Source organism: Rattus rattus, chromosome 4 (genome assembly GCF_011064425.1).
Source record: "Rattus rattus isolate New Zealand chromosome 4, Rrattus_CSIRO_v1, whole genome shotgun sequence".
NCBI lineage: Eukaryota > Metazoa > Chordata > Mammalia > Rodentia > Muridae > Rattus > Rattus rattus.
This window is the reverse complement of record NC_046157.1, coordinates 6,346,649-6,372,491: the sequence shown is the minus strand read 5'-3', so window position 1 is coordinate 6,372,491 and position 25,843 is coordinate 6,346,649. Positions and strand designations below refer to the sequence as shown.

General features: G+C 46.6%; 1 protein-coding gene across 1 annotated transcript in view; it reads left to right on the top strand.

Annotated features, from left to right (window-relative positions):
- Positions 1-4,607: 4,607 nt before the first annotated feature.
- C4H3orf70 (chromosome 4 C3orf70 homolog) overlaps positions 4,608-25,843 on the top strand; it is a 47,565-nt gene continuing 26,329 nt past the window's right edge. Inside the window, exon 1 of the mRNA XM_032900000.1 lies at positions 4,608-5,028. Within this exon, the coding sequence (XP_032755891.1) occupies positions 4,839-5,028 (190 nt within the window). The 5' untranslated portion in view covers positions 4,608-4,838. The remainder of the gene's footprint in view (positions 5,029-25,843) is intronic.

Sequence of the window (25,843 nt, the reverse complement as noted above, 5' to 3'; positions counted from 1 at the left end):
CCATTCTTATTCAAACCACCATGGAGTGTTAATCCACAATCATTTAGCTCAGTGGTTAAGAGCACTGACTGCTCTTCCAGAGGTCCTGAGTTCAATTCCCAGCAACCACATGGTGGCTCACAACCATCTGTAATGGGATCTGATGCCCTCTTCTGGTGTGTCTGAAGATAGTGACAGTGTACTCACATATACACAATAAATAAATCTTTAAAAAACAATCCATAATCATTATGATTGGGAGCATGGTGGCAGGCAGGCGTGGTGTTAGAGCAGTAGCTGAGAGCTCCATTTGATCTGAAATTGAGAGTTTGAGACTGATCCTGGTGTGGATTTTTGAAGCCTTAAAAAAACAAAATAATACAACACAACACATAACACTCAAAACAAAAACAAACAAACCCACCCCCAGTAGAGCACCTTCTCCAACACCCACTCCAACAAGGCCACACCTTTTAATCCTTCCTAAATAGTCCACCAACAGGGAATCAAACACTCAAATATACAAGCCTATGGGGCCATTTCCGTTCAAGTTGCCATAGCCTGCGTGGTCTCACAGTCCCGATTCACCCTGATAAATACACTTGCTTACCCGGTGCAGAATCATCCTCCTCCCTCAAAATGGAGTTACAACTTGCTTGTACAATGAGCCGCTCATGGGGCCAAGGGACAGCTTGCAAAACCACTGTTTTTATACCATGCGGAGTCTCTTAGGACAAGATACCACAAGATCTCAACCGGCTTCAAAGGATGTGCTCGTTCTGGGGATTGGAGATTTAAAAATCGGATGTTTTGTCTTTCCATACACTTCTGAATACTCGGCCATCTGTGTGTGTGTGTGAGGGGATGGGGGAGAGGACACGTGTGCTTGTTTTGGGGATCAAATTCAGCTCTCCCTACATCTACTCATGAGCAACCTCTCCAACATAGTCATGAACATTTTGATGTGTTTGTCGTGTGCCTCCCCCATCCCATCCAATCCAATCCAATTCCAGGTGCTGGGAATAAATAGCACCTACTCAACTGCCAGAGGGGGCCACCTACAGGGACAGAAAGTTATGACTTTGCTGAGGAAGCTGGGCACAGTGACACAGTTCTGTACTCCCAGCTACTTAGGAGGCTAAATCAGGAGGATCTGTAAGCCTGAGGGGCTGCCTTGGCCTTTAGAGACAGCCTGTCTCCAAATGGAAGGTACAAGCAGGGCTGTACGGTGAGCACTTGTCTAGCATAACTGAGACCTTAGGTTCAACCTCCAGTCCTGATGATGACGATGGTGACAGCGATGATGCGGGTGACAACGACGATGACGATGATGATGATGACGATGATGGCGACAGATAATGAACTAGATAAAGACTTCAGGCAGTAACTAAACTTGACAAAGATCTGACCGGAGTCAAGCAATCAAGGCAACAGAACAGAATGGGGAGGTGGTACAAGGTCAGGAAGAAAGGAATGGCACACTTGCAGAGATAAAGCAATAAATAAATCCGGTCAGCAGGGCCCTGGAGGCTCGGGAGGAGATTCATTTTGAACAGTCGTTAGAGGGCCATCTCTTCACAGCAGCCTGGAAGGAGGCTCGGCGGAGGATGGCCTGTGGTTGGAAACCTTCGAGCTGCTGTAAGAAGTTGCAGTTTCTGTCAACTTGATACAAGCTCAGGTCATCCATCCCTCAGGAAGAGGGCCCTCACCAGAGATAAGGCCTCCATCAGACTGTCCATCAGACCGTCCATCAGACTGGCTTATCTGCAAGGCTGCGTGCGGGAGCATTTTCTTATTGATGAATGAAGTGGGCAGGGCCCTCTGGGGAAAGTGGTCCTGGATTGTAGAAGAAACCAGATGAACAAGCCAGGGCAGATGCTACTCCTGGGTGGTGTTTCAGCTCCTGTCATGACTTCCTTCTGTGACACAGAAGCTTGAGATACAGTAAACCCAGTTGCTTCTGGCCGGTGTTTTATTACAGTGGGAGAAAGCCAGCCAGGCCAGGGACTAATACTGAGCATGTGCAGTGGGTGAGGTAGAGGAGCAAGTGGCACAGGGAGGGGGACAGCTTCTGAGCTAGAGACGCTGCTCTTACCTCGACACTGGAGCAGGTGATGAGCCCACACTGTGCTAATGGCCTTTCTGCACGGACCCCGCCCTTCCTTCCTCTCGGGCGCCTCCCAGTTTAGCTGCTGCATTTGGACACGGCTGCCCCATGGCTGCCCCGTGATTGCTTCGATGCAAGCAGCAGACAGACTGCCGGGAGCTTATTTATAACCATGATGCATGGTTGCTTGGTTTGGTTAAGTAACCAAAACCTGTTTTGTAAAGACTCGGTTTGTAAGTGTCTCAGGGTTGCCGTGCAGAGACAGCTTACATTAATAATAGACAAATAAGCACAGAGTGACGGAAACTAAATGCCCAGCCACTCACACGTGAACCCCAGTCACTGTCAAGGGTGGTCTTTGGTCATTGAGGGCCTGGCATCTTAGGTCTTTGGATCATCTACTACAAACAAACAAACAAACAAACAAACAACAAACGCTGTATCAGTATGCTTCCTAATTCGTCGGATCCATGCAGTTCTGTCTGTACTAAAAGCAAGTGGGGTTATTCGTGTATGTGATATGACTGGCATTACAGGGAGTTTATAGGTTGGAGGAGAAAGATAGATGAGAACGGATGTGGAGAAAGGGACTCAGCTGTTAAGACCTGAGTTCAATTCCCAGCATGGACGTGCAGCTCCTAACTGTCTGTAGCTACGAGATCCGACACCCTCACAGGCAGGCATGTAGGCAAAACACCAGTGCACATAAAATAAAAATAAATTAATGAAAAAAAATTTGGTTGGCTGGGCTGGAGAAATGGCTCAGTGGTTAAGAGCACTGGCTGCTCTCCTAGAGGACCTGGGTTCGGTTCCCAGCATCTGAATGGCAGCTGACAAACGATGGTATGTTCTCTAGTCCCAGAGAATCTGGTGTATTCTTAGGCCCTGGAGGGCGCTGCTTACAGCTGGAGCACAAACATACACGCAGGGGAAACATCTATACACACAAAGTAATAAAATGTAGGAAAACCCGCATTTGATAAAATGGCCGTACTGTGGTGTCGGTTCCTTTGGTTTTGCTGAAGTTACTCTGAGGTGGACATACCTACGTGGGGACGGAGGCTATCTGAGTCAGCAGCGAGCTGCTCTGGGACTTCAGCAGGCAGACACCTGGAAGGCAGGTAAAGCATGATGACACTTTGTGTTTACCTCGGTTTCAATGTTAGGTTAGAGGGAAGCCAGAATTTGTCACTTAAAAGGGACAGTTGTTTGAAAACAGCCTTTGCCCTCTGAGTTTCCCTCAATCCCTGACACGTGAAGATTTCACAGAGTCAGACATATGCAAATTAGATTTCCCTTCCTAAGCCAAGGTTAAATAAAAGGGAAAATTAGGAAAGATTGCTTATGGCAGCAAAGAATTTTCAGAGTTTGAGGATGAATTTCGTTTAAGACCAGGATAGATCTCACTGCCAAACAGAAGAGTGTAAAGTGGAGGGAAAGGAGGCCTTAGGAAAGCACAGTTCCAGCCCAGCATTTGTGCTGAGGGGTTCTGTTCCCGACCCTCTGCAATTACAGGCATTTTCCTGGGCCCAGAGCAGCATTCGGCAAGGAAGCAGAGGGAGGGCGTTCCCTCCTTTCGGGTTTTAGACTGGGTACCGGCCCGCGTGGTAGGGGAAGCCAATTCCCCCACACTGCTCCGGGGAACGAAAGATTCCTTTTCTCTTCTCTGGTTCAGCCTGGGATGGAAAACCTATTTGAAGCAAGTTGTGGCCAGCAGGGAAGACTAACGAGCTGACTGGGGGGAGGTGGGAGGGAGAGCTGCAGCCTTGGCAGCCACACCCATTGGTCAGGCTGAGCCACATGGCAGTCTGTGTACCCACGTCCGTGTCAACTCCACACATATAGCCCATGCATAAACTCACTACGCCATTCCAGCCCACCATACTGCCACACACATACCCATGTTCAACCGATGCAGTTAATCAGGCTCACACACTGGGGCGTCCACACCCCCACCCCCACCCCAGGACTGCACGACTGGCGTGTAACGTCTATGGCTACACGGACATTGCAAACCACTCAGTGCATCCCCACACCCCACACTCGTATCAAGAAGAAACCTAACACATCCACCCACCCTGGCTGCCCAGCGCCCCGCAACCAGGACTAGACCCGGTCGGCTGGCGCTAGGAAGAACCGGTGAGGTCTCAGGTCACCGCGGGCTACCACCCAGTCGCTCCAGGACCACGGGGCGAGTGTGTGCCCCGCAGGACGCCAAGGCGCGACGGGGAGGGAGTGCCAGGGGTGAGGCTAGACCCGGTGCCTAAAGGTTGCAGAAGGCCGGGCTGTAGCCGAGGGCGTGAGGGACGTGTTCTGACCGTCCCCGCGGCCCTCCCTCGGCTTCGAGGGGTGTGTGGGACCGACTGGCAGGGGGCAGAGGCGACGCGCGCAGCGCCACCGGGAGGGGATGGGCTCGCAGAGGGGCGCGGCGGTCTAAGTGTGCGCGTGCGCGTGCAGGCGTGGCGGCCCGAGTGGGGAGGAGGGAGCAGGGAGGACGAAAGAGAGAGAGACGGGAGGAGGGAGCGGAGAGGAGGGAGGAGAGGAGAGGAGAAAGAAGGGAGGAGGGAGCAGGGCGCAGAAGGGACCAGGGCGCGGGGAGGCGGCAGGCCCGGCCCGGTCGCTGCTCCCTCCCGGGGCGGCTCCTCCGCCAGCGGGTGCTCGCCGCGCCTCCAGCCCTCAGCCCGCCCGCGCCCTGCCCGCCCCGCGCCTCCGCTCTATCCCGGGCTCCGGGCCCCTCTCGTCACCGGGAGAGATGAGTGCGGCCACGGCGCCCGAGCGCGGCTGGAAGAGCGAGAAAGTGGACGAGGCGCAGGCCCTGGCGCGGAGCTGCGCCGCCCGTAGACCGGACTTCCAGCCGTGCGACGGGCTGTCCATCTGTGCCACGCACAGCCACGGCAAGTGCTTCAAGCTGCACTGGTGCTGTCACCTGGGATGGTGTCACTGTAAGTGGAGCCGCGTCGGCCTGCGATCGTCCGCCTGCGGCCCCGGCGCTGCCCGGACGACGGGAGGAAATCCCGGGAGAGCCTGGCTGTAGTCACAAAAGGGGACCTTCCTACCCACGGGAGCCTGGGTCTGGCTTTCTGTGCCTTTCTGTTATATACTTGCTTAGAGGTGGTAGAGCCGACAAGGCGAAGGCGCGCCAGCGGGGTAGCCTTTTCAGCGGTGTGGGTGGGCACAGACATGCCCCTTTCACTTTCTTGCTTTTTCTTTCTGGCTGCTGTTGAACAGAAAGAACCCGAAGTCCTAGCAATTTCTATTTATTTACCGTATTCAGACTGAGAAAGAACCAAAGTCTGAAGAATGGCTTCCAAGAAGTTAAAAGGAACAGTTTGAAGAGCGAACTCTAAGCTTAGACACCCAGTTACAGCGTTTGAGCCAAGCCAGGACTAGTCTAGTCCTAGGCCCTTCGTATTTCTCCTGAGAGTTTTAAATAGATTAAACTTAAGTAGCCATTTAATCAGAATTCCACAATTTGATTACTTCGTGGCATTTAGTTTAATCTGAGTGCTGAATCATTTCTTTTTAGAAACATTCTAAAGTCCGTTTCCACATACTCTTAGATTAGGAGGGCTTTTGGAGTGCGTAAGGTACGCTTTCCAAGTGATCGTCAGTCAAACTTTTTTTTTTTCTGTTACTGAGGAGGAAATGGTTTACAAGGAGAGATGTAATACGTAGTAAATCTTTATTTGCTTTTAATTGAGAATCTTTGAATGTCTTAGTTGAATTAATAAATTAAGGGATAGGAAAATCCTCGCGTTTTCCTTATAAATTCAAGGTACATGGAGAATGAACATTGGTTTTGTTGTTCCCTCTGCTGATGAGGCCAAACAGAATGTTCTTGCTTCTCACTGAAAGTGTGGCTTCAGAGTAGGAAATTGATGGAGGCTAAAGCACACAAGGCGGGTGGATTTAATGGGAGCCCGCCTCCTGCAGAAGTCCTGTGCTTACTGTGGGATGTGGAGATAAGATGGCCCCAGCCATTGCCTTTCTGTCTTTCCTTTCATGGTAGAGCTGACTCTGGGATGCTTGCATCTAATCAGACAGAGTGTTCCTCATTAATGAACCATGATTCTCACAGTGTCTTCCTTACAAGGAGATAACCGCAAACTTACTACATCCTTTCCTCTGTGCTTACGTGTACCCTATGAAATCGAGTGTGTTCGTGGGTGGGTGTGAGAGTGCCTGCACGTGCATGGGAGCCATGACTCTTGTGTGAGATCACAGGACAACTTTGTGTCACTGAGGGAATCTAACTCAGGTTGCCAGGCTTATGGGGTAGATGCCTTCGACTCACAAAACCATCTCGCTGTCTCTTCTGACCGAATCTTATACAGCAGCAGTCTAATTTTTCGGCCAAATTATGGCTGCCTCAACTCTTTGGGAATGCATATTTAAATATACTAAGGATTTCTTGCATACGGGCCGTTCTCCCTCTGGACAACCCGCTATTCTTGACGGAAGTAGGTTTTCCAAAACAGGTTTGAACTTGATGTGCATTGGACGACTGAATAGAGATGCCCCCCCCCCCGTTTTCCACTGTGGTTGTTGTTTTGTCCTGTTTCTGAGCCACCATTTCCCTCTGTCCTTCCTCGTACAGGATAGCACCCATGTACCTAACCATCTGGGATGATTTGTTCTGAACACATGTGTTGGGGGTAGGTGAGAAGTCCCTGAGTTCTGGGCTGGCCAGTGTGGACCAAGACGCCGCCTGCCATCTTTGAGGCGCTGCTCTGCCTTAGCCCTGCCTGTACCTCATCACACCAAGCTTCCGGCTGCCCCCTCAAACTGAACCTGCTGTTGGCCAAAGCCACTAAGCTTTAAAAACTGAGGCAATTGATCACGGCTTAAGCACTGGCCCCTTAGGGACCTCTTCCCGTTACCCCTTATTGGAGGAGAATGGGTCCATTTTTCGAAGTCACTGTGAGTCTAAGTCTTGGCTGTCTTACTGGGTGCGCATAGGCTTTGTACATTTTGATGGGTTTGTCATTCTTTCTGCATTCATGTCATTGTATGTGTAGTAAGCACCCCCCCCCCTTCGCTCTAGTTACTGATAAAGTGTAATGTCAGCAGGCGAAGGCCACAGAGTCAGAAGCCTGCTGGTGGCTGGTGGACCTCCCCTGAAGCTGATGGAATTTCATCAAGGAACACTTGCAGAGACCGTTCTGCAGAAGCCTAGTTGCCTAAACGCACCGTTTTCCATCTCGGGTTGTTTATGTCCGTCTGGGTAAATGAGAACATGGCCATCCACACTGCTGCAGTCCCACAAACACAGGGATTTGGCTGCTGCCTCTTGATCTGTGCTCTGTCGATGCGAAATCCTCTTTAAAAAAAGATAAGAGGAATTAGATTGAGTTCAGATAACTGATTGGTTTCAGGATGCTTACTGTTTTCTTCTCTAAGAGACCAGGGACTGATTTTAAATAATCTAAATTTAGGGAAGGATTGCCAAATCAGCTATACTGATACTGGCATGTTGGTAGTTCTTTAGGGTTTCTGTGTGTGTGTGTGTGTGTGTGTGTGTGTGTGTGTGTGTGTGTGTGATCCGTGTGCACATACATGTATGTAATGTCTGTACATTGTTTGTGTGTGTTTGTGAGTGATGGTGTGTGTAGTGTCTGTGTTTACATATGCGTATATGTATATATATGTATGTGTGTGCAGTGTCCATATGTGTGTGAATGTATATGTGCATAGTCTGTGCTCTTATGTGTGTGGGACTCTGTGTGTAGTGTCTTCGTGTGTGTACATATGTGTGGATGTGTGATTATGTATGTGTGGTATCGCTGTATATATATGAATATATACACAATGCTTATGTCTGTACATATGTGTGTGTTAGTGTGTGAGTGAAGGTGTGTGGGAGTCCCTGTCTTTCACTTTCCACCTTGTTTGGGTCAGAGACTCTGCCATCTGCAGACTGGCTGGTCTGTTTCACGGTAGGAGGACTAAGGCTGCAGCTGCAGACGTCCGCGCTTGGCTTTTATGTGTGGTCTGCAGATCTGAGCTTGGGTCTTCTCCCTTGCATGGCAAGAACTTTGCTGGCTGAGACTTTCATCATGTCCTCAGACCTTCACCCGTTCTTCCTCGCCTGTGCCAGGCTCCTGCTCCTGCTCCGTGCTTCCTGCGCTGGCAGTGGTTCAAGGGTCTCATTCAGGAGCAGCTGTGGCACTCGAAGCCGCCAGGTGTGCTATTTCTGTCTCCTAACTTGGTCGGGTATCAATTCCTACCACCTTCTTACCAAAATACATTTTTTTTTTTTTTTTTTTTTTTTTTTTTACTTGAGGAGAATTGGCTTATTTGAGAACCTTATTTTTCTGGCAAGATTCTTTTAATCTGTTGTATATATCTTACATATTTTCTCTTTGTGAGATGTCACAGAAATGGAATACAACATGAAGACAGCTGAATCCCACTCTTTAAACGGAGTCTGAGGGCGCGACCCCTGCTGTGTCTGTTACTGTCATTCCTTGACAGTCACATGTGGTATAGACGAGGGCACCACTGGTTTGTTTATTGCAGCTGAGAAAGCAGAGAGCCCAGAACAATTAGGCAAATTCGGTATACATGATGGATATTAAAACTGTGACGTTCATAATCATATAAAATAGAAAAATTAAAAATATGTTCATGCTTGCAGAAGACATGTCAAACGTATACTCCTGCATGCATTTTTGCATAATTAGTGTTTGGATGATGGCTAGTTTTTTGAGGAATAAACTGGGACTTTTAATGTGTTAGCTAACCTTGTCCTGGGTAAGGATGATATTGAGTTGAATGAATGAATGAGTGAATGTTTCAATCTGGTTCTTTTTTTCTTTTTCCTTTTCATTTTTTTTTTTTTCGGAGCTGGGGACCGAACCCAGGGCCTTGTGCTTGCTAGGCAAGCGCTCTACCACTGAGCTAAATCTCCAACCCCCGAGTGACTGTTTCTAAGAAGTGTTTTGAGAATGGGGAGAGAAAAGACATGGCTTAGCTACAGAAGGGAGATAGACAACTATATGAAGGTCTTTGAAAGGAGACATTTATTTAGAAGGAAGAAGAAACTAGAGATGGTGGCAAATTTGAGATGTGTTTGAGGTGACAGATATGGGTATGGGTGGATGGGGTGAGGGAAGGAATGGGAAGGTTATTGAGAACAACTTGTAGGCTTCTTTCCTTTACACCCTGGATGCATGGAGCGGGAGTGAGATGGGGGTTGGTCCTGAAGCCTACCAGAGTTGGGAGTCAACTCCTGAGGATAAACTGCCAGAGTCTGGGATGAGGAGAGAAGAAACATCTTCAGAGTAGAGCTCTGGAGGGGCGAGGGGGTGCAGGACAAGGGGCTGAAAGACAAGACCGGTATTCGTCAGGTTGTTCTTAGATACGGCTGATAACACTCGAGATTTCTCTGCTGTGAAGAGGAGGATGAAGGATTTAGCCTGGGAATCGTCACTTCGGGAGTATGCTGAAGTATCTGTCAAAGCGATCTGAGATAGATTCTTCAAGGGAGAAGGACAACAGAGTCCCAGGAGCTAAGCAATGGGACACAGAGGTGATTGTCCATAGAGGTTCAGCGACTGCTTTGTGACAGACTAAACTGACTATGCCGAGTGTGTTCTTGACTATTAATGCCATTATGTCCATTTTAGAGCTGACGAAGAAGACCTAGCAAAATCAAGTAACTCCCCTCCCCCGCCCCCACCCCCCAGGCATCTAGCAAGTCAGCAATAGGGCGCCAGTCTGGATCCAGGTGTGCCTGATGCTGGGCTATTGACTCAGCACCAAAACAGAGGGCTTCAACGCTAATGAGCTCTCAGGCCCATTAGAGCCAGCGATGGAGACAGTGTTTCAGAAACGGGCGAAGAAGCGTCGTTTTACAGTAATGAAATCCAAAAAGCACGAGAGCCGTAAAGAGGTCACCGGATCCAGAGAATAAGATTCAAGAGAAGGGTTATGAAAGAGAGAGTGATGGGAAGGCGTCAGGCAGGGTTGAGTGGGCGCACACGACTTGATGTAGGTGCCACTAGCAGAACCGAGACTCGGCTTCATGAAGTCGCACCATAGATGAGCTCCGGTTCCTGCAGAATGCGCCTCAGCAGATGTCTGTTCCTTTCAGGTTGAAAGCAGTCAAGAGTGGCACTTGATGTCACCTGAGATGGGATTAGCATATCTAAAGAAAGACTGCCTAGGAGAAGGATGGAGACGGAGAGGCTGGGCTGGAAGTGTTTTTCAGGAATGGTTGGGGAGACCGTAGCCTGCCTAATGGGTGGGAAGCCTGGATAGCAAGGCTACCCGAAGCACTTGGGTGTAGTTTAATTCCTATGTATCAGTTTCCTATACAGAGATAAAGAGCTGATTAGAGCACTTCAGGGCAAATAAATATACTTTGTTAGTGAGTTAGCACTTGTAGCCTTTGTGTTAGTCTAGCACTGTCTTTCCCCACTCCTCTCAGGATCCTCAGTCGCTTTTTAGTGTCCCCAGGCAATGTCCAGCTGCTTCTCCTCAAGGACAGCTCTGCCACACCCATAACCGTAATTACAGGGAATGCATTCAAGAAGGTGAGAGTGAAACACATCCGAAGAAGAAGGCAGAACAGTCAGCTTTTAATTTTTATTTCTTCCTAAGGTTCAAGGTCCTGACCTTGGCTAGTGGTTGAAGAAGAAAAGCTCAGGTGTTAAGGGAGACGTGGACCGATGTTCTGGGAGAGTCCATTTTGAGTTGTCAAGAGGTGGAGGACTCTGGTTGGTGTCCTCACACCAGACTTGTGCTTAGGAATGTGTTGATCCCACCAGAAGCATAGCATGGGACGCTTGTCTACACATGCTGAAGCCTTCCTGTATGAGTCTCTGTGTTAACTCACCCACTGCAAACAGAGCAAACTGAGCAATGCTGAGGACAACAGCATAAGCATGAGTATTTACAGGCAGTTTGATGCCATGTCCAGTCAGTAAAGCAACACGAGGAGGTTCTTCACTAGAGCCTATGGCATCTGTGCATTCTGACCAGATCTGTACTGTATTGCTGTGATAAAATATTCTGACAAAAGTGTGGTGGTTTGAAGGAGATGTCACCTGTAAGTCTCAGGCATTTGAACACTTGGTCCCCAGTTGTTGGCTCATGTTCGTCTGGGGAGGATCAGGAAATATGTTCCTGGGGACTGGGCTTTGAGGCTTCACAAGACACTTACCATTTTGAGTTAACTTTCTGAACTTCCTGTCTGTGGCTTGAGATGTGATCTCTGAGCTGTTCCTGCCACCATGCCTTTGCTCAACCATCGTAGACGCTAACCTTATGGAACCGTGTGCCCAATGCCATGCTTCGTTTTATAAGTTGCTCTTGTCACCACCACAGACAAGTAGCTAATACAAAAAGCAACTGAGGGGGTTGGGGATTTAGCTCAGTGGTAGAGCGCTTGCCTAGCAAGCGCAAGGCCCTGGGTTCAGTCCCCAGCTCCGAAAAAAAGAAAAAAAAAAAAAGAAAGAAAAGAAAAAAAAGCAACTGAGGCAGGAGGAATTAGTTTAGCTCCCAGTTCATGGCATAGCCCACCATGGCGGGGGAGTCAAACAGCTTTTCGGATTACATCTAAAATAAGGAGAAAAGAGCAATGAACGCATGTGATATTTGGCTGTTTCTCAGACTTACATAGTCCAGAACATAATCACCAGTGTTCCCACTCACAGTTAAAACGAGTCTTCCTACATCAATTAATGTAACCAAAATAATCCCCAGTAGGCACGTCCAGAGGTCCATCTCCCAGATGATGCTAGATTCTGCCAAGCTGAAAATTAATATCACACAGTAGCAGGTATGAATTCCCTCCTACGGGACTCGAATTCAATTACAATGTGGTTAGTTACTCCGTAACTGTATGCTCTTATTGTATAGGCGAGCACATCTTGCCTGGCAGGTCAGTATTTTAATACATAGATTTCACAACTGGGTAAGACCGTTGATGACTTTCTCTGGCAACAGCCTACGTAGAACCTTCTGGCATTGTGAACACTAGATATCAGGGCTGAAGCTTCATCTCATTTCCAGTGCGATTTGTCTGTATCCCGTAACCAAGAGGTGTGGTGCCTTCAGCAATCCGGTCTCACTGTCAAGTTCTCATTGGCAATGACCTATATTGTTTTGGGGACCTCTTGGTCCTCCGTAACCAATCCTCTACAGGGAACCATTATTCACCCAGCACTGGTAACTCGGGGCTTCTGGGAGAAGCATTATCTATCCATGTTGGGTACTTCCATTCAAACTTTCTTTTTCTTTTAGTTGCAGTCTTTGTTTGTGTACCAGACAGGATCTCACTATATAGCTGTGGTTGTTCTGGATCTTGCTATGTAGAACACACTGGCCGCACACTCACCACAGTTGGTATAAATTGTATTTTTAAGTTAGTTTTCAGAATAGGTTTCTGCGTGAGTTTCTCACACATCCTTAGTTTTGGCTAGTTCTCCCAATCTCTCTTGTTTCCCATACGCCCGTGTCTATACCAACTTCATTATTTCCCGTCTCAGTATTCCTTCCCTGTACCGTGCACCACATGTGTTCTGCTGTCCCCTGTCCACTGAGGCTTCTTCCCTAGCCCCCAACAGTAGTCCTTTTCTAGCTTCCTGGCCTCGAAGTTCACTTCAAGGTAAACACACAAATATAAAATTTGAAGTCTAGGGTCTGCATCTGAATGAAAGAGTTTGTCTTTCCGCATTGTGTGACTTCAGTCAGGATGGTATTTTTCATTTCCGTCCATTTTCCTGCGGATTTCATGATTTGGTTTCATGTCCTACATGCTCGTTGTCCCCTCACAGGTGACATCTAGCTCTATTCCATTTCACGGCTATTTTGAGCAGAGCAGCAAAGATCAAGATGTGTGAGTGTCTCTACAGTGGGGTCCTCCAGGCACGTTCTCAGGAGTGGCATAGCTGAGTTATATGGTAGCTCTATTTTTAACTTTTGGGAAACCTCCACACTGCTTTCCACCGTGGATGCACAAGTTCACACTCCTGCCAACGGTGAATAAGGATTCCCCTTTCTCCGCATCCTTTCCAGCATTTGCGGTCATTTGAGTTCTTTTTTCCAACTTAAAGCACTTTTCGAGAACGCATGAACACTGTATTCACATAACTTTCACCTCCTCCTCTTCCAACCCCAGCTTCTATCGTGTCTCCTGCTCCATCTCAAGTCAACGACCTCTCCTATGATTGCCCATACCAAAAAACCAAGCCAGAAAACTCCTCCAAATCCACCAAGTCCATTTTGCGGTATTCTCACAGGATGACCGATTGGGATTGGGTAACTTATTAGGTGACTCGTACCTGAAGAACATTGATGCTTCCCGTCTCAGGAGCCATTGCTTATAGCTGCTCATCTGGGAGTGAGTCCTCATGAAATCTCCCCCGTCTGCACTGACACACCGATTGGTCTGTTATTGTGCAGGTCTTGTTTAGGAAACCATATTGTCGAGATTTCACGAGTGCAGAATCCCTGCCTTGTCTCCAGCACACTACGTAGCCTCGGGCATTCTGGTCCTCTGGCTCTTAAACGTCTCTGCCCCATCTTCCGTGATGTTCCTTGAGCCTTAAAGGTAGGGATTGCATTGTAGATGTTCCACAGGGGACCCCGTTGTCACATATTCTCTACATTTTGACCAGTTCTGTAGTCTGTCCACCGAAAAACAAGCTTCTCTGATGACAGGGGAGATCTCTAGTTATCTGTGAGTATAAGGATAACTGCTTATAGTACCGCCATACATCGTATTGGTGTAGGAAAATGACAATGGTAGGTCCTGCTCTAGAGTCTATATCTTCTACAGCAGCTTGTTGGGTAAATTTGCAGCCCTAGGTCGGTTTCAATTTCTGGGTATTATGAATAGAGCACCAAAGAACATGGTTAAGCCAGTGTCTCTACAGAGGGCAAAGCATCCTTTATGTTTGCGCCTAAGGGTAGTGTAGCTGAATCTTGAGGTAGATGGATTCCCATCCTTCCAAGGAGCTGCCAGACTGATTTCCACAGTGGCTGTATGAGTTTGCACTCCCACCAGCGATGAATGAGTGCTCCCCTAACTCTATGTCCTTGAGCTGTCTTTTTTTTTTTTTTTTTTTTTTGTTATTTATTGATTTTAGCCATTCTGACAGGTTTAAGATGGAATCTCAAAGTACTTTGATTTGCATTTCCCTCATGACTAGGATGTTGAACATTGCTTTAAGTGGGTCTCAGGCATCTGAGTTTCCTCCTTTGAGAATTACCTCATTTTAAAATTGGATTGTTTGTCTTCATAATATCCAGTTTTTTGAGTTCTTTATATATCTTGGTTATTAACCCTCTGTTGGATGTGTAGTTGATAGATACCTTTTCTGATTTCGTAGACTGCCACTTTGTCTGAACAGTGGTGTCCTTTGATGTGCTGAAGCTTCTCAGTTTCATGAGGTCCCATTTATTGATGGTCGATCTCAGTGCCTAGGCCACTGATGCTCTCATCATAAGTCTTTCCCTGTGTCAGTGAGTCCTTTGTTATTCCCCCTTTTCTTTTCTACTAGGTGCAGTGTGTCTGGTTTTATTTTCAGGCCTTCTATCCATGTGGAGTTGAGTTTTGTACAGGGTAATAAGTATGAATCTATTTAGGCTCTTCTAGATGCAGCCGTCCGGTTTGACTGGCATCATTTGTTGAAGACGCTGCATTTTTCCACCCAGTGTGTATTCCGACTTCTTTATCAAAAACCAGGTGTCTATAGGAGGGTGGATTTATATCTGAGTCTTCAGTTCAGTTCCATTGACCAACGTGCCTGGCTTTGTGCTAATACCATTTGGTTTTTATCACTGTAGCTCTGTAGTACAATGTGAGGTTGGACATGGTGAAACATCCGGCAGTCTGTTATCTCTCAGGCTTGTTTCGGATGTTTGTGTTTCCATGTGAAGCTGGGAATTGTCTTTTTAATATCGGTGTTGGAGTCTCGATGGAGACTGCATTGTAGTAGTGGTTCTCTTATGAACGTGGGTGCCCTTTATGTGTTCAGTGCATAGATGTCAAGGATTGCAGTGTCCTCTTAATGGCTTTTTCCTTGAATGAGTAGTAGTGTCCTTCCCCGTGTCTTCTGATTAGTTTTGTTTTGATGTCTACTATGTAAATATTATATGAAAATAATGTTTGCCAGATATTAATACAATGAAACAAACAACTGTTTGTTTCTTAGGTCTATTTGCTTGAGATCCTTTTTCCCATACTTTTAGCCTGAGGTAATATCTGTCCTTGATGTTAAGGTGTGTTTCTTAGATGCAGCAGAAGGGTGGACCCCCCCCCCCATCCCTCCTGTATCCCACCCCACAATCCATTCAGTTTACTGGAATTCCCCAATAAACAAACAGACTGAGAGTTACCACTGAGCCATGTTGATTCCTGTTATTTTGTTTTTGTGGCTTTTTATTTTTCCTGGCCTGGAATTATTTATTCCTTGTTGTTTTCTTGGGTGTGGTTAACCTCTTCAGGTAGAAGTTTTCCTTCCAGCCCCTTCTGTAGGGCTGGGTTTGTAGATGTACTTCTCAAAGGTGGCTTTATCTTGTGGTATCTTTCTTTCTCCTCGATTAAGATCGAAAGTTTTGTGGCGTGTGGTAGTCTGGGCTGGCATCTGTGGTCTCATAGATTTTATAGAGCATCTGTCCAGGTAGTTCTAGCTTTGAGAGTCTCCACTGAGGACTCGAGTGCAAACTTTATAGATGTTTGGTCTCACTCCCTTGCATCTTCTAATATTCTTTTTGTTGTTGTTGCTGCTGTTGTGTACATTTACTGTTTTGATTATGTGCCAAGAGAACTTTCTTTTCCGGTCCGATCTATTTTTGTGTTCTGTATGCTCCTTGTACCTTGATAGGATCTCCTTTAGGTTAGGAAAATTGTCTTTTATGATTTTATTGAAAATATTTTTTTGTGCCATTGACCTGTGCTGCTTCTCTTCTATCTATTCCTATTATTCATGGATTTGGTCTTCTCATAGTACTCTAGATCTCCTGGATGTTTTGTGCTTGGAGCTTTTTTGATTTAACATCTTCTTTGATGGAGGTATTCTGTAGCTGGTCTTTGCTACTTCAGACACACCAGAAGAGGGCATCAGATCCATTACAGATGGTTGTCAGCCACCTTGTGGTTGCTGGGAATTGAACTCAGGAAGATCAGTCAGTGCTTTTAACTGCTGAGCCATCTCTCCAGCCTCTTGTGGGTATTTCTTTCTTCCCCACCCTTTACCTCCCCCCAACCCCCGCCTACATCTCCCCTATCACTAGAAAGGAGAAAAAGAAGGATGCAGGGGATGAGGTGGGGGTACAGAGAGGGAGGGAAAGAGAGAGAGAGAGAGAGAGAGAGAGAGAGAGAGAGAGAGAGAGAGCGAGAGCCCTAATTTCTTTCCTTTGTTTCCGTGTGAGCATGACTACTAACAAACTGTAATCAGCCCCCTTGAACAACTTACCAGCCACCAAACCTGTCTCTTGGGGCCCTAGCATCTATGTATCCTCTGAAAGACTCTCAGAATTCTGAATATCACACAATCGCAGAAACCAGGTGCAGCTGGTAAAACCACACCTCTTCTAGAGCACAAGGCAAATCATAGTCAGCTGCTGCAGACTGTCTCCTGGCCCCGTGTCTCCATACATGGGATTAAGACAAAAGCACATTCTTATGATAATTCTGTGTTTTGTAAAGAAACCGAAGTTTCCGAGTTGTCACTGCAGTATCTGTTCCTTGCACCTCGTCTGCAGTCACTGGAACTTAGGGATTGCATTGACTCTGTAGATTGCTTTCCGTAGGTAGTCATTTTCACAATACGAGTTCTTCCAATTCCTGAGCGTGGAGGGTCTCTCCATCTTTAAGTGTCTTCCTCAATTTGTTTCTTTAGAATTTTAAAGGTTTCTGTATAGGGTTTTTCACTATTTTTATATAGGGTTACCAAAAAACATGCTAATATCTCTTTTTTTGAGGATTTCGTGAATGGGGTTATTTTCTGATTTCTTTCCCGGTGTGTTTGTTGATGGTAGAGGGACTTTTATACGTTAATGTTCTAACCTGCCTCCTGCTCTTTGCTGAGAGTTTTATCAGCTCCAAGAGTTTTCTGGTGGCATTTTCAGGGTTTCTTGTGTGTGGAGTCCTATTATCAGGAAACAAGGATACTTCCTCTGTCTTTCTTTGTACTTCTTTCTTCCCTCTTACTAGTGTAGCTAAGACTCCAATCACTATGTTTACCAGGAGCAGGAAAAAGGAACACCTTGTCTCGTTCCTGGTCTTAAATGTTTCAAGTTGTTTTTGTTTGTTTGTTTTCTTTTGTTTTCCATTTAGCACAGTTTTAGATTTGTGATGTAAGGGTCTATAATTTGCCAAGAATGGTAACCCAGATAGTATGCAACAGCAAAGAGCATTTATCCTGCAGAGAACCTGTGTGTAGAATCCACCCTACACGCAACATTATGGACGACCAATATGTAGACTTTGCAGAGTCAATTTAAAGCCTGTTAGGGTAGGAGTGAGTGATTTTTACCTTTCTTTCCCTTGATTGGTTGGTTCTATCTCCAGAGTTATGGGAGATAGAGAAAGAGAGCCTTTGTGATTGGTTAAGGCTCTGGGGGATTTGGGGGACTTTCATTGATTAACTATACTTGATCAATAGATGCACAGAACACATGAAACTCAAGAAGGATGACCAAAATGCGAAGGCTTCACTCCTTCTTTAAAAGGGGAAAAAGAAAACCCTTGGCAGGGAATAGAGAGGCAAAGTTTAGAACAGAGGCAGAAGGAACACCCATTCAGAGCCTGGCCCACATGTGGCCCATACATATACAGCCATCCAATTAGACAAGATGGATGAAGCAAAGAAGTGCAGGCAGACAGGAGCCGGATGTAGATCTCTCCTGAGAGACACAGCCAGAATACAGCAAATACATAGGCAAATGCCTTCATTAAACCACTGAACTGAGAATGGGACCCCCATTGAAGGAATCAGAGAAAGAACTGGAAGAGCTTGAAGGGGCTTGAGACCACATATGAACAACAATGCCAACCAACCAGAGCTTCCAGGGACTAAGCCACTACCCAAAGACTATACATGGACTGACCCTGGGCTCCAACAACATAGGTAGCAATGAATATTCTAGTAAGATCACCAGTGGAAGGGGAAGCCCTTGGTCCTGCCAAGACTGAACCCCCAGTGAACGTGATTGTTGGGGGGAGGGCAGTAATGGGGGGAGGATGGGGAGGGGAACACCCATAGAGAAGGGGAGTGGGAGGGATTATGGGGATGTTGGCCCGGAAACCGGGAAAGGGAATAACAATCGAAAGGTAAATAAGAAATACCCAAGTTAATAAAGATAAACAAACAAACAAAATAAAATAAAATAAAAACAAAACAAAACAAAAACTATACTTTGTCAAGCTAGGTGATGGGGCAGCTTCTACAGAGCCTGATTGGCTGCACATGAGGTTGACTCAGCTTAAGTGGTGGGGCAGCTTCCTGATGTGCTGCCCATGAGGGGTGGTTTTTTTCCTGGAATTGACTTGTTTGGGTCTTTGCCAGTTCTGGGAAGCTCAGGCCTAGTCTCTCCAACTACCAGTTTGCGGCTGGTCATGGAGTCAGGCTGGCTCTGGCTGGCTGACTCTGTCTTCTCAGTCATGCACAGACTTTATTATGTGGAGGTATGTTCCCTCCATCCATAGCCTCTCCAGAGCTCTCCCCGTAAGAAATGTTTAATTTTGTCAGATGGCTTTCCTATGTCTGTTGAGATGATCACATTATGTCTGTCTCTGAGTCTATTTATGTGATGGATGGCATATGTTGAGCCAACCCTGCATCCCTGGAACGAAGCCTACTTGATAATAGTGAGTGATCTTTTTTTCCTCTTTGGATTCAGTTAGGAAATACTTTATTGAGAAGGATTGCGTCTACATTCACTGGGGAGACTGCTCTGTGGTATGGGTTTTTTGCTGTTGTTTTGTTTGCTTCGTTTTGGTTTTGGTTTTTTTGGCTTTGGTTTTGGTTTTGCTGCCTTTGTAGAAGGATTCAGAAGTGTTCCTTTTTTCCTTTGTCCTGTAGATCGAGTTTGGAATTGTTGGTGTTAGCCTTTTATTTGCAGATCTGGTTGAGTTCTTCTGTCAGTTCATCCTGTCTGGGATTTCTCCCTGTTAGGTTCTCACTACTGTATCACTCTTATTGCTGGTTATAGATCTGTGATGGTTACTTATCTCACTTTTTGTTTAATTTTTCTAAGACATACGCATCTTGATAGTTCATCCATTTTTCCAGTTGGTAGAATAGAGCTTATTTTAACAGTGTGTCTTGGTATTCTGCATATAACTGACCCACGTTTTAACGTCTCCTCCTATCATTTCTGGTTTTATTGATTTTGGATCCCTTATTCCATGTCATCTTGTGATGGCCTCTCAGCCCTGCCCGTCTTTACAGAGAATAAATTCATCACGTCATTGGTCCTTTTCGCTTTTTATTCCTTATTTTTGTTGTATTGAATTTTGCCCAACCTAGTTTTCTCTTTCCGTCTATCATTTTTGGGGTCACTTGTTCTCGTTTTTTAAGGTGCTATGGCAGATCATGTTATTTATTTGAGAACGTGCTTGTCTTGAGTTGTGTGTGTGTGTGTGTGTGTGTGTGTGTGTGTGTGTGCACACGTGCACGTGATTTCCTCCTTGCATTCTTGGACCTCCCTCTCCGTGAGAGAGTGCTCTGGTTTCCTGCGCACCTCGTCATCTCTTCCGTTGTGAGCAGCAGCTCACATCCTTCAGTACCAGTGATCCAGTGCGGAGGCTCACACTTCCTTGAGCGCGTTTATCTTCAAGCTGCATAGTCGAGCAGCACTGGGCAGTCGCAGGGCTAAGCTCAGATGTTCCGCAAAATAGTCTTCTCCGTATGGTTACCAACCACATTCATTCATTTCTGATCAAATCTCAGATTTAACTTTTTCATTAAATAGTTTCCATTTGGAGATAGTGGTAGTTTCGCATGAGGTCATGAGAAATAACACGGGAGACACCGTCTGTTCTTTACCCATTGACATGGACACAGTCAAGGTAAAGAACCTTTCTGTTCTGGTTCATTGTACCTTTGTGAAGTGTTTTTGTTAGAAACCTCAGTTATATAAAAACATCATTCGAACAACAAAGAATCATTGATGGCATTTAGTATAGCATGGAGCAGTGTTTTAGAATTAATATATATTTCACACTGACTTTGTAGATTAAAGCTAGACACTTTAGTGCCTTTTTTTAAAGCTGTGATCGGTAGAGTTCCTTCATTTAACTTCGGGTTTGCTCATAGATGAGCCTCCACAAAGGGTCTCTATTTCCAGTTTTGCCTGAATATGAGTGTAAGAGTGACCTTGTTTGCTACTGTCGTTTAATATTGCATCGCCCTCAAAACGTAATTTAAGGGTCAAGTTACATACTCAGAAATGTTCCGTTAGTGACAGGTGGAGACATGAATTCAGAAGTTGTAATCCGTGAACTAGACACACAGTGGGTGTGTGCTGAGTTCCAACTCAGGCAAAATTGTTGGAAATTACTTGATTAAATGATGCACATTCTGATGCGCATTTGTGTCATGTTTTTCAACAAGGACAGTCGTAGAAATAGGTTGGCTTTGTGGCTCTGTTATATGTTAGTTACGGTTGCATAGACAGTGGGATCTTTAACCTCACACATTCATCTGCGATAGAAATACCCAGCAGTGTCTCTGGACGTTGGAAAAGAAAGATGTCGCCTTTCTCTGTGCTCCCAGTGGCAGGGGGTTCAGTAGACCATCAGTGACTTGTTCTGGACTCCCCCGCCCCATACTTTCAGTGAGGAATCTCTGTATCTGTTTTACATAAAGAGGAAACTTAGACGATCATAGACATCACTGTTGGATGAGTCTTGAGTCCTTCAGGGGATTCATTTGGTTTCAGAAACAAGATGGAGAGCTCAAACTCACTGAGTATAGTGTTTGGTAAATAAAATGAGCAGAAATCTCTCCGGAACTCGTGTGTGTATGTGTGTGTGTGAGTGTGTGTGAGTGTGGCGTGCATGGTGTGTGTGTGAGTGTGGTATGTGTGTGAGTATGTGTGTGTGTGAGTGTGGTGTGTGTGTGTGTGCCTGTGTGAGTGGTGTGTGTGTGTGTGTGTGCCTGTGTAAGTGTGGTGTGTGTGTGTGTGTGCCTGTGTGAGTGTGGTGTGTGTGTGAGTGTGGTTTGTGTGTGAGTGTGTGTGTATGTGAGTGTGGTGTGTGTGAGTGTGGTGTGTGTGAGTGTGGTGTGTGTGAGTGTGGTGTGCGTGTGTGCGTGGTGTGTATGAGTGTGTTTTGTGTGTATGTGTGTGTGTTTGTTGTGTATGTATGTGTGTGTTTGGCGTGTGTGTTGTGTGTATGGGCTTGTGCATAGGTGTGTGAGGAGGGGGCGGGTGTTGGTGAGACAGATTAAGAGAGCTTGACTCTCCTGAGAGGCACATGTATTTCTTTCCAGTAAGGCACTGAGGTAGAAGGTCAAGCACGGATGCAGTGTGACTGCATTTTAGAGGTAGATGTTAGAGATAAGAGCCTAAAGAGCTTGCAGCTGAGCGTGAGCTAACCAGGCACAGGTGGGTAACCAGGTGAGAAGGGCAAGGCTCATGGGAAGCCCATGCATAAGACACTGTCTCCTTTTTACACACTTTTGCATCTAATGTGTCGAAAAGTAACGGGTTTAGTTGTCAATAATGATGGTTTCTAAACAGAAGCCTCTACCTGCTTCAGAGAGGAGACCACCCAGAGCCCCATGGACAAGTTACCCAAGAAAGACTAGTTGTCTTTGGGAGCTGTGATAGAGTAGGTTCTCTGGTATGGTAAGCTACAAACTGGTCGTGCAAACATGGGAACAGGGAGAGCGTAGTCCCATGAACTAGGAGCAGACCCTGAGACTAGAGCCAGAGACATGGGTGAGGTCAGAAAAACTAGATGGCTGGGCTAACAGCCAGCACGGCATGTCAGAGGTGGACAGAAGGAGGTTTCCTAGAATGCTGGCTAGGGCAGCCAGGGGATGAAGAAGGGACAGGCACATAAATACAGTACGGTGAAGCCGAGATTGGACAGGGCTCCACTGCTCCTATGGCTGCTACAAAACTTTGGAACCTCTCAGTGTTTATATAGCACAGGAGGAGGGGTTAGCTACTCTGGTAGGAGGTCTCTCTAGGAGAGCGGTCTGGGAGGAGGAAGTAATAGTTGCGAGTCTTTGTTTGCAACAAATCATTCATAAATATTCATACTTGCACTTCTGGGGGAAGCTTGGCCGTTCCCCTGGAGCCTGGGCCATCTGGGTATCATCTTTGCCACATTGTTGCATGGCTCAGTCACTCCCAACGTGGCCATGCCAAGATCAAAATACAAACTCTGGGCCTCATTCACTCAGGGCGTCCTCCACCCCTGCAGGTTTCAAAGCTCCCGCACTGAATGGACAGAACACGAACACCTCCCCGCTTTGGCTAGGGTGACATGAATGGACCATGTAAGACCCTCCCTTGGCTCAACTTGTGAACTGCTCAGAGAATTGAGCAGTCTCATTAGAAAGGACTTTGTCGGGTTCCTTCCTTAGGTCCTGTTTGAATTCCTGCACTGCCGGCCTCACACGTTTCCCCTCTCTTGGTTACCCCCTCCAGAGCTTTACTAATCTCCCTGGAGCTCTGCTCTCTGCCACTCATCCTTCATCTTTCTATAAGCATAAAACTGCTCTAAAACTCGCCCTTCGCTCTTTGAATTCATGAGACGAGGACACAGACCCACTAGCAACCCAGTTATGCACACCATGGACCGTTTCAGTACCAGACAGGATTTACTCAGAATACTTAATTTATGTTAATCTTAGCTTCAAGCACTTCTGGATGTTTTTTTATTTCTTTTTAGCAGACAGAAGCTGTCAAGGTTGGTCCAGGTGACCAGCTCCGCTACCAGACCGAGAGCTGTCATATGTGCGCAGGATGGATAGGGACTGAGGCTGGATTGGAGTGTTATCTGTCATTTTCCCAGTCCCTGAGTCTGGCTAGGCTGTGAGTACCATTTCTACCTCAAGTCTCATCAGAGTCAGTAGCAACTATTGTTTTTGAAGACGGTGTGGGACCTGTCAATCAAGAGTCTGTATTTTCCCCATGTAGTGAGTTGCTTGCTTTAAATGCCAAACACCTGCTCAGGGGAACCTGCCTTTCATCTGTGAATGCCCTGAGGAGACTTTACTCCAGCTATAGGAACCCCAAGGAGACCTCACTGAAGCCACAGAGACCTCTGCAGTTGTGATGGCTGCTGCATCTGTCCCAGAGGCCACCATTTTAATAACCACTGCCTTAGAAGTTTTTCAGCCATTATCCCTGTGGATACACCCTACGGTGGCTCTGGAGGATGTGCCATTGGTGACAACCTTATCCTACCCCCACGGCCTGTCCATATGTCCTCACCTATTGCAGGAGTCTCACTGCAGCCCAGAAAGAACACCTCCTCACCCAAGACCCCAAAGACAGGCAGGCTCAGTGCACCTTTGCAAAGTACGATGACTAAACAAAACGTGCAGGCTGTGCGCATGCGTGCCTGGCTGGGTAAGCAGCCATCTTCTAATTCTCCTCGGGTCAATCGAAGAGACCAACGCACTAGACCAAGATGGTTGCCCGACAGGAGAGGCTGCTAGCTGCAAGCACAACTCGCAGGTATCAGGGTTTGAAGATTTCCTCAGAGTGGCCGGGGCAGACTGTTGAAAGGGGAAGAGAGGGGTAAGAATTGCAGAAACCCGAGACTTAGGAAGGCCAGGGTTGTGGAAGAGCTGCAGGATACAACTGCTGGAAGAAGTCCATCCAGAGAGCTGCCGAGAGTTCCCATCTCCATCTGCCGAAGGGCCTGTAGGAACGGCTGGAGCCAAATTGCTGGGATTCCACGAGTGCAGTAACACTAGGTGCTGAGGGCTACTGGCTCTCAGAAGTCTGGAGTGGTAACTGCTAAGAATTGAAGGCTATTGCTCTGTGGGGCTGCCAGCGCCCAGGGAGCTGTTGTGTATGTTCATGGTTTCTAAGAAGAGTCAGTAACGGGCCTTCATCCAGTGTTGACACTGAGAGTCAAATTCTGGGTCTCCTGTTTGCTAGGCAAATGCTCTACCATTCAGTGAACCCTTCAGCCTTCTGGTTTATCATGCCACGTATTAGGTATCGCCTTACCCAAAAGAGAAATAGCAGGAATAGAACGAGAAGATTGTGTACACAAACACCTCTGACGTCATGTAAATCCAAGCATCATTTACTACTCTGGTCACAAAGGAGGGGAGATAGCCAGTTTGGGAGGGAAGGAGTGTTTCTGTGACCGGTGCTTTGTCCCATGTGTGAGACGGGGTTGAGAGAGAAGGGGGCATCACTCCACTGCAGGTTCAACTCTCATTTGCCCAGGCTGTGTGCTCTGAGCTATGGCAGACCTTAGAGTGTCAGGCGGTGGAGCTCATTCACTCCCGTTTCCCAGCACGTAGTAGGTTAGGTGTCACGACTTCTGCCTACCTCTAAGGTATTGGAAACGAGGAAGGTAGTTGAGAGGATGCTTGGCTGGTAAACAAGGGTTCACATCTATCACAGGGCTGCAATCCCAGCACCTGGGAGGTGGAGGAAGGGGATCCGAAGTTCAAGGTCATCTTTTGATACATTGTAAACTCTAGGCAGCCTGGGCTCCACCAGACTGCCTCAAAAGTTACTGAATGAAAAAAAATCTTAATGACAATTTCTTTTGTTTATTAAGTAATTCTTAGAGTAGGGATAAATACAACATCAGATTGTTTGTGGGTTTAACAACCCTCTTGATGTACAAATTGACATAATTTCTTCAAGAACTTCCTTGGCTTTTGCCAAAACTAGGCAGAAAGATACATACATGTAAATTTTTTTATAACAAAGTGCAATTTAAAATGCATCTCCGGTTAGCTTTTAGGAACTGTTTTATATTCTGTGGGAGGGGGAGCATGTGAAGGCTAGGAGGTTGCTATCAAGTGCTCTCTACCTTATTTTACTTTTTAATTAAAACTTTATTATTGTTTGTGTGCACATGCATGTGTTGGTGCACATACATCATGTGTGTGTGTGTGTGTGTGTGTGTGTGTGTGCGTGCGTGCACGCACATGCTGTGACACGCACATGGAAGTTGGAGGACAGGTTCTCTTCTTCCACTTGTACCTAGGTTCTGTGACTTAAACTCAAGTCACCAGGCCGCACAGTGGGTGCCTTTATCCACTGAACTATCTTGCTGGCCTGTTGCGCCTTATTTTTTGAGACAGAGTCTCTCAACTGATCCTAGAGCCCAGGGGTTCATGTAGATTTGCTGTTATGGAAGCTCTAGGGACTCTTACTGTCTCCGCCTCCCCTGCTCTGAGATTATAGCACTCTGCTTCCCCCCACCCCATTTTTAAAATGTAGGTTCTAGATATTGGGCTCAGGTCATCACGCTTGCATAGCGGTACATTTACTGGCTGAGCCACCGCCCCTGCTCAATTGTATATTCTTACTGGTAGCTTATAGGTGCATAGAGCTGTAAAATCTGCTGTTACCAGTTAGAATCTCTTGGTAAATTCTGCCTGTTGTTTGCATCTTAAGCGTCTGCCAAAGGTGTGTGTATTAAAGTCTTAGTGTGACCTTTCACAGGTATGGTCTAGCGGGAAGTCTTTGAGTCAAGCCTGAAAGGTGCTATGAGTCCTGTGATGGCTAATCTTGACGATCAACTTGACAACGGGATTTGGAATCACTATAGCAACAAATCTCTAGGCATATCTGAGTGATTATCTAGAT